The sequence below is a fragment of the Tupaia chinensis genome, unplaced genomic scaffold (genome assembly GCF_000334495.1).
Source record: "Tupaia chinensis unplaced genomic scaffold, TupChi_1.0 Scaffold000066_1, whole genome shotgun sequence".
NCBI classification, from domain to species: Eukaryota; Metazoa; Chordata; class Mammalia; order Scandentia; family Tupaiidae; genus Tupaia; species Tupaia belangeri.
Genome location: NW_006159525.1, coordinates 591,322 through 599,674, shown reverse-complemented (window position 1 = coordinate 599,674; position 8,353 = coordinate 591,322). Strand labels below are relative to the sequence as shown.

General features: G+C 50.9%; 1 protein-coding gene across 2 annotated transcripts in view; it reads left to right on the top strand.

Moving 5' to 3' along the window:
* ZNF831 (zinc finger protein 831) overlaps window positions 1-8,353 on the top strand; it is an 89,987-nt gene that overhangs the window by 17,671 nt on the left and 63,963 nt on the right. For both annotated transcript variants that reach the window (XM_027766274.1, XM_027766275.1), the window contains exon 2: window positions 7,385-8,342. In XM_027766274.1, the coding sequence (XP_027622075.1) occupies window positions 7,385-8,342 (958 nt within the window). The remainder of the gene's footprint in view (window positions 1-7,384; window positions 8,343-8,353) is intronic.

Below are 8,353 nucleotides of genomic sequence, written 5' to 3'. Positions count from 1 at the left end.
CCCTGCACCGGGTCACACGCGGACAGCTTTCGAGGCTGGCTCTGTTCTGCTCACAGTGGGCACAGACTGGTGTTGTCTAGACCTTCACCTGCTCCTCCAGGATTGAAACCTGACACTTACCCAGGCCCTCCTCCTGTGGACCATCCCCGCCTCACTGTCTTCCTGGCTGGGGAAGGGCAGGGCTTTCTTGCACTTCCTGTACCAGTCTCCTGGGGCTGCGGCAAACACAGACCACAGGCTGGGTGACTTATGGTAAGAGTTCATTCTTGCATGCCTCTGGAGGCCGGAAGTCTGCAATCCAGGAGTGGGCAGGTCACTCGCCCCTGAAGGCCCCGGGGAGGATGCTTTCTGCCTCTTCCCGCTTCTTCCCGCCTCTTCCCGCCTCTGGCAGCTCCGGGCATCCCCAGCTTGTGGGCTGCGGTGCTCCTGCCTCTGCCCCATCTTCACATGGGTCTGCCGTGGCCATCTCCCACCCTCTGCTCCCTTTGCTCTTCTTGTAAGGGCATCTGCATCTGGGGCCCTCACCCTACCCAGTATGATGTCTTGAGAGAACCTTAACTTACTTTCTTCTGCAAAGACTCTCGATCCAAATAAAGTTCGGTTGGCAGGTGGCAGGGTTAGGACTGGCATGTCCTTCTGGGAGGGATAGCTTTGTACCATGGCTTCCTTCAACACCAAGCAGCTAAGTCCATATCTGTGTGTGCTCTCCTTAGGGGGGTCATCTCCCCTGCAGGAGAACCCTGGCATAGCGCCCCCACCCAGGGGCCTGAAAAGCGGGCCTGGGTAATTTGGAAACACTTTTTACTATTAACCATTTCCTGTGGCTCTTGAGATGACCGTCTTACCAGAAATCCGCTTTCGCACGTGGGAAGCTGAGTCTTCTCTTGTTCTTCCCCGTCCTCCTTCTCTAGGAAGGGCTGTACGCCCTCCCTGACTTCAGGAGAATCTCCACCTCTCAGCACCTAGGCCCTCACCTCCCGCCAGGGTGGTTTAGTTCTGGTGGAGGACTCGGGTCAGTGCACACCTGGTTGCACTGTCTAAGGTCAGCAGCCTCTGCTGTAGACGTGTACAGTTCAGGCAGATACATGCCTTAGGCTGATCAAGGGCAGATGATGGCTTGGAAAAGAAAACGTGTGTGGGTGCTCTTTGACTTATGGTGGAATTATGCCCCCTAAACCCATGGTAAGTTGGAAATGCATTTAACACACCCAGCCTGTCAAACACCAGCACTCGGCCCAGCCTACGTTAAGTATACCGGGACGCATTATTCGACAGTCAGGCCAAAGCATGTAATGCAAAGCTCTTTTATAACCAAGGGCTGACTGTCTTGCACACTTGACCCAATACAGAACATGGCAGAGCCCGGGTCTATCAGTCGTTCACGCCTGTGGTCACAGGACTGGCTGGGAGCTGTGGTTCTCTGCCCATTGTTTGTGAACCCACTGTGGCCTGCTGAGTTACCTCATTTGTTTAAGCAAAATATATTTTACCACCAAATGGAATTAATGTGGGTGAAGTCACAGTGAGACCCGACAGACATTCGGCTCTGACAGTTTCTAGCGCAGCCCTGGGGCCATTTTCAGGTAGGCGATTCTCTGAACCAGACAGTCCCATCCTCATAGAACTTTCTAGACCCTTCTAGAATCTGAGAAAAGTTGGCTCTTGCTTCCTGGGACATTCGCCTGTGTATGTCATGTCAGTTAGAATCATACTCCATGTCCCGGCAGGCCTAGGTGCATATGCCAGTGGACAGTTAAGGGGTGCTGTGGTGCTCGAGGGCTGGCAGCAGCTGGGGGACAGTGTTACCAACCCCAGGCCAGGGGCAGAAGCCACAGCTGGGACTGGAGAGGCCCTCCTGACTGAAGTGTGGTCTTCAGGAGAGGGACAGAGCAACGTGGGGTCAGGCCTGATGGCAGCTGCTCCTCCTCCTCCCTCTGACCTGCTGGTCTCTCCCACTGGGCAAACTCAGCTGGATGCCAGAGGACCAGGTAGCAGCCAGTATGACCTTAGGGGCCCAGGGTCCAAGATGAGGCATCCCTGGGTCAAGATCTTTTTTTTTAAACATTTATTTACCTATCTGTTATGATTTTCAAGCCACCAGGATCAGGCCTTGAGCTGTGGTTGGACATGTGGGAATCCAGCATCTTAACCACCACACCACCTGCTGGCCCCAGGTCAAGATCTTAAGTTAGAGGGATATTCTCCAAAATATGGGACTCTACCACTCAGATGTCTAAATCATGTTATCATAATGTAATCATGGCCCACATATACATATTAAAAAAACTTAATAGTGATATATTTATTTAAAAAAAGAATTATTCATTTTATTTTATTTTATTTTTTTGAGAGTTTTTTTCGCTATAGGGCACGTGTGCTCGCCAGACAGACAGAGAGAGACAGAGAGACAGAAAGCGAGAAATCACCCCCCCAGGGGGGATGGCCACGCCTCAATCCCTTCTCCTCCATTCTCCTCTCAGGATCTTGGGCACGCACGCACACGTGCCCAGTGTGAATTTTAAGCCACCGGGTCCGGGACGTGAACCGTGGTCGACTATGTGGGAGTCCAGCGACATAGCCATTACACTAACTGCTGGTCCCCTTTATTTAATTTTATGTGTTATTTATTTTTTAATGTGACGAGAGAGAGAGAGAGAGAGAGAGAGAGAGAGAGAGAGAGAGAAAAGGAAAATGAGAAAGCAAGTCACCAGGTTTGGGATTTGAACTGTGGTTGCCAATGTGGAAGTCCAGTGCCTTAGCCACCACTCCACCTGCTGGGCCCATGATATATTTATTTTTAAAAACTCTTCTTTTCCAGGATCAGCAGATGGTGTAATGGCTATGTCGCTGGATTCTCATGTAGTTGACTGTGGTTTGAGTCCTAGACCTGGTGGCTTAAATTTATGCTGCTGATTTTTCACTTTCTGTCTCTCTGTCTCTCTCTTTCTGGTGAGTGCATGTGCCCTATAGCAAAAACCTCTCCAAGAAAAAAAATATCTTTCCTTCCCAGTGACGACTGCATGTCCCCTTCCCAGAGAGTGCAGTATTTGTTTGGGTTCCCGCTCCCTTCCAGGCGGAGCAGGACACTGGGGCAGACCAGCATGTCTTTGCTGCTGAGGATGAGCGTCTTTTCACAGATGTTCCTCTCTCTTTCTAAATTGTTCGATTTAAAAAAGTTCTAAAGTTAATAGATGCAATTCTTTTGGAGCAGTTTAAGGTTTAGAGAACGAGAACAGGCCCAGAAAGCCCCCTAGTCCCACTGTACCCCCTCCCTGGGCAGTTCCCGCCACTGACATCCAGCCTGCTGGGTGTCTGAGACAATGGACACACTCACAGGACTAGCTCCTGGCGCCAGGGCCAAGTGCCGTGCCCTTATGCCGGCCTCCTGCGAAGGGGCCTGCGCCCGGCAGCCGCGAGCGCTGGGCAGCAGGTGTGTTTCCTGCCACACGTTCCCACCTCCCTGGAGCGCTGTGCAGTTGGAAGTGCACAGTCGTCGGCTCTTCCCTGGCTGCTTTGACCCGGCACCCGCGTTTACGATGTCACGCCATTTCCTGGCCCGACGGCTCACTCCTTTCCGCGGCTGAGTAACGCTGCGTTGTTGAGTGTACAACGTTTATCTGTCCATCTGTGCTGGGCATCGCGGTGCATCTGAGCTTTCCAATTATGAAGAAAGTCGCTGGCAGCACCCGTGCGCAGCTTTCTGTGTGAATGTGAGTTTTCAGCTTGTTGGGCAGTGGTAGGGTTTGCCACTGCCCTCTAACTTTTTAAAAATCGAGGTAAGATGCTTGTAACGCACCTTCTGAGCCACTGTGGGTTAGCCTCAGGGTGCATTGCGCTATGGGTATGTCAGGCCCGCTCTCTCGTGGCACGTGCAGTTTCCTTTGCAGTAGTGACATTACGGAGATGGGGCTCTGCAGGAGAGGAGGATCTCCTCAGGGTCCCACAGAGGAGCAGAGCAGGTGACAGGGTGTGGGGCAGGCCAACATCTGGAGAGCTTGCAGTTACGATGGCATCGTAAAGTTCCTTCTGTAAAGTGCAATGTATTTTTTTTTTATACTTTTTTTTTTTTTTTAGAGTTAGAGGTTTTTGCTATAGGGCACGTGTGCTTGCCAGCAAGACAGAGAGATAGAACGTGAGAAATCATCCCTCAGGGGGGATGGCCACGCAACAATTCCTTCTCCTCCATTCTCCTCTCAGGATCTTGGGCACGCATGCATGCACACGTGCCTGGTGTGAGTTTTAAGCCACTGGGTCTGGGACTTGAACCGCGGTCGACTACGTGGGAGTCCAGCGACATAGCCATTATGCTAACTGCCGGTCCATATACTCTGCTTCTTTAAATTTACCTATTTTAAATTTTTCATATGGAGTCATCCAATTATGCGACCTTTGTGTCTGGCTTCTTTCATTCAGTGTAACATTTTCACCCCCTACCGTGTGTAGCTCACATGAGTAAGGGCTGAATCCCCTCTTACTGAGGGACGTCTGTCATCTGTGACACTGCATTTTCTTTGTCCACTCATCAGTGAATGGACATTTGGGTTGTTTCTACCTTTTGACTATTTTTAGTAGAGCAACTATTAAAGTCAAATTTTCATTTCAGTAGCCATTTTCAGTTCTTTTGGGTATTTACCTAGGAGTGGAATTGCTAGGTCTAGCAGAGTACGCTAATTCTAGGCTTGACTTCTTGAGGTACTGCCAGACCATTTTATAAAGGAGCTGTGTCATTTTGTGCTCTAACCACCAGTGCTGAAGGGTTCCAGTGTTTCCACAGCCTCACCAGCACTTGCTGTTTTTGGTTTATTATTGTTTCTGTAGCTACGCGAGATGTTGTGTAGTCATATCTCATTGTGGTTTGTATTCATTATACATTTCCCTAATGACTGATGCTGTGAGGCCTTTCGGACATTGCATATCTTCTTCAGAGAAATGTTTACTCAGGTCCTTTGCTTATTTAAAATTGGGTTATTTGGGGCCAGCTGGTGACATAGTGGTTAAGGCAGCTGGATCCCACATGACCAATGGCATGGTTCAAGTCCTGAACCAGGGAACTTGAATAACATGCCAGGTATGTTTGAGTGCATGCCCAAAATCCCTGGAGGAGAACAGAGGAGAAGGGATTGTGGCATGGCCATTACTGCTGAGGGGTGCTTTGTCTCTCCCTCTTTCCCCCATCCCACCCCCAGGGAGTGCCCACACCCAGTTTTTTTTTGTTTTTTTTCAGTTGGGTTATCTTTTTGTTGTTGATTTGTAAGAGTTCTTTATATATTCTGGATATATCAGATACATGATTTGCAAATATTTCTTCCCATTTTGTAGTTTGTAAGTTCACTTTCTTGATAGTGTCCTTTCATACATAACTTTTTTTTCATTTTGAAGTCAAATTTATTTTATCTTTTGCTGCTTGCACTTTTGGTGTCATATCTTAGAATTTGCTAAATCCAAAGACATGAAAATGTAATCCTATGTCTTCTAGTAGTTTATAGTTTAGTTCTCACACTTAGGTCTATGATTAATTTTTAATTAATTTTTGTATATGGAGTGAGGTAGGGGTTCAACTTCATTCTTTTGCATGTAGGAATCTAGTTGTAGTACCTTTATTATTATTATTATTATTAGTTTGTTATAGGGTGTGTGTACTCACTGGAGAAGGACAGAGAAGGATATATATAGAGGGAAACTGAGAAATCACCCCAAGTAGGATGGTCACACCATAACCCCTTCTCTTTTCTCCTCCTTTTTGAACATGCGTACATGAATACCTGGTTTGTTTCCAAGCTACCAGGTCCAGGACTTAAATTGGGAAGTTGGCCATGTGGATCCAGCCGCCTTAACTTCCATGCCACTTGATGACCCTGCCTTTATTTTTGGTATAATATATTTAGCTATAAGTTTGTTTCATTCGGCTTTTAATTATGGCTGTATTTAACAACAAGCTTACGGAATTCCTGGAAATTTAGCAATCAGCGCTCTCATGCCATTGCAGGCTGAGATGAGCTGCCTCTAGCATGCTGCTGCTTCTTCCACAGCTTTGCTTGGACCACCTTACTGCTGAAGGCTGGGTGTTGGGGACCTGGGGGATGAGTGCTCATGGAGCTTCTAGGGGATGGGTACCTGGGGAAGACTGATCTGGGGAATGAATTGGTACCCCCCAACTCTCTGGTCATAGGCCCATCCAACATTTTCTCATTGCATCTGGTTTTTCCTTCATGATTTGAAGAGCATGGCCAGGTCTCTCTCTCCGCCTAGCCTTTGCCGCTGCTCTGCCTGCCTTAGAGGGAACAGATTTTGTTCCAACTGGATCAGGAGGGGTTTTGAAAGCCCAGCCTTGGACTGGAGATTTGAGGCTTGTGCTGAGGCTGAGGAAGTGTTCCTTTACCAGATAAGATACAGGGTGCCCACTTATACTTGAGTTTCAGATGAGCAGTTCATAATGTTTTAGTTTAAGTAGGAGCCACATGAGATTTGGGACATACTTATACTAAAAGTCATTTTCATGCAATACTTGGGACATACTTGTATGAAAGAATTATGCATTGTTTCTCTGACATTCAAATTTAGCTGGGAGTGTTGTATTATTGTTCCCCAAATCTGTTAAGCTTCCCCTAGGATCCACTTTCTTCGATACCATCTTCATCTGAGAGCAGAAACTCAGAACCTGAGTGGGGAAGGGCTTAATTCTCTGTCCATTTTACAAATCTGGAAAGAGAAGGGACCTTCCCCGAGTGCACTGAGTCACGGCGAACTTCGGTAACGTGGATGAGCGGTGTGACTTTTCTTTTTCATGAAGTCGGCATGCTTTGCGAGTGTCTCCACTGCAGGAGACCCTGCAGGTGCCAGGGGATGGTGTCGCAAACTGCCATGCACCTGCGTGTGGGCCAAGAAGCAGGAGTTCCCTTTGGACGTGTTAAATGAGAGCTGGGGCAGCAGGTGGCTCAGTGGTTAAGGCACCAGACTCCCGTGTGGCCAGCTGCAGTTCGAGTCCTGTTCCCATTGTCTTGAGCTCATGCTGGACACTTGTGTGTGTGCCCAAAATCCTGAGAGAGGAGTGGAGGAGAAGGGATTGTGGCATGGCCAGCCCTCCTGCGGGCAGTGATTTCTCACGTTCTGTTTCTCTGGCAAGTGCACATGCCCAAAAATCTCTTAAAAAAAAAAACAGTTGGACAGATCTGGCTTTGAATGCCATGTCGCCGAGTATCAGCTACGTGTCAAGTCACTTCTGCGCTCTGAGCGTCGGTCTCTCCTTCCCTACCTTGGGGTAAGGAGGCTCTTCTTGGGGATTGCTCTCAGACTTCAGAGGGATGGCGGGATGCCATGGGGGGGTGGGGGGGAGATGTGCGGTGGGAGACATGAGCCCACGGTAAAGTTCGGTTGTTGCCCGCAGGTTACCTGGTGTCCTGGGCCGCCCAGACAATGTGGAATGGAGGCTCCAGAGCCCACCTGCCCTGCCCTGCCAGCCAGGGACCAGCCAGCTTCCACTCCTGGCCCTCCAGGGGCCCCTGGTGGACAGGCCTCACCTCGCCTGACCCTAGGCCCCGTTATCCTGCCTCCAGAGCAGGGCCTGGCTCCCACCCTGTTCCTGAAGGCTCTGCCCATTCCACTGTACCACACGGTGCCTCCTGGGGGGCTCCAGCCCCGTGCCCCACTAGTGACAGGCAGCCTGGAAGGGGGCAGCATGCCCTTTATCCTTAGCCCCCTGCTGCCGCCTGAGGGACCTGGCCCCTCCCAGAGGGGGAAGCCTGCGGCTCCCACACTGACCGTGAACATTGTGGGAGCTCTGCCTGTCCTGTCCCCAGGCCTGGGGCCCACCCTGGGCAGCCCTGGCAAGGTGCGGAATGCCGGCAAGCACCTGTGTCCACACTGTGGCCGCGACTGCCTGAAGCCCAGTGTCCTGGAGAAGCACATCCGCTCCCACACGGGGGAGAGGCCCTTCCCCTGTGCCACCTGCGGTGTCGCCTTTAAGACGCAGAGCAACCTGTACAAGCACAGGCGGACCCAGACACACCTAAACCACGCCCGGCTGTGCTCGGGGTCTGGAGCAAGTGGGCTGCTGGAGGAGGGGGACAGGACTGGAGAGCCAACCCCAGCAGCGGGCCTGGAAAGCCAGAGCCAGACGGTGGGCCTGGGGTCAGAGGGGCCTCCCTCTTCTCCAGGAACCAAGACTCCACAGTCGAAGACAGAAGCCATTCCCTGCCCAGGCCCCGACAGGGAGGCCTTCTCCGATGCTCGGCACACAGCATGCGCTACGCCCCTGCAGGCTGGCACCGAGCCCTGGCGGAAGCTGCCGGAGCAGAAGTCCCCGACCTTGGGCAGGCTGGGCTCCCTGCAGCGGCAGCAGGCCACAGCCTCGGCC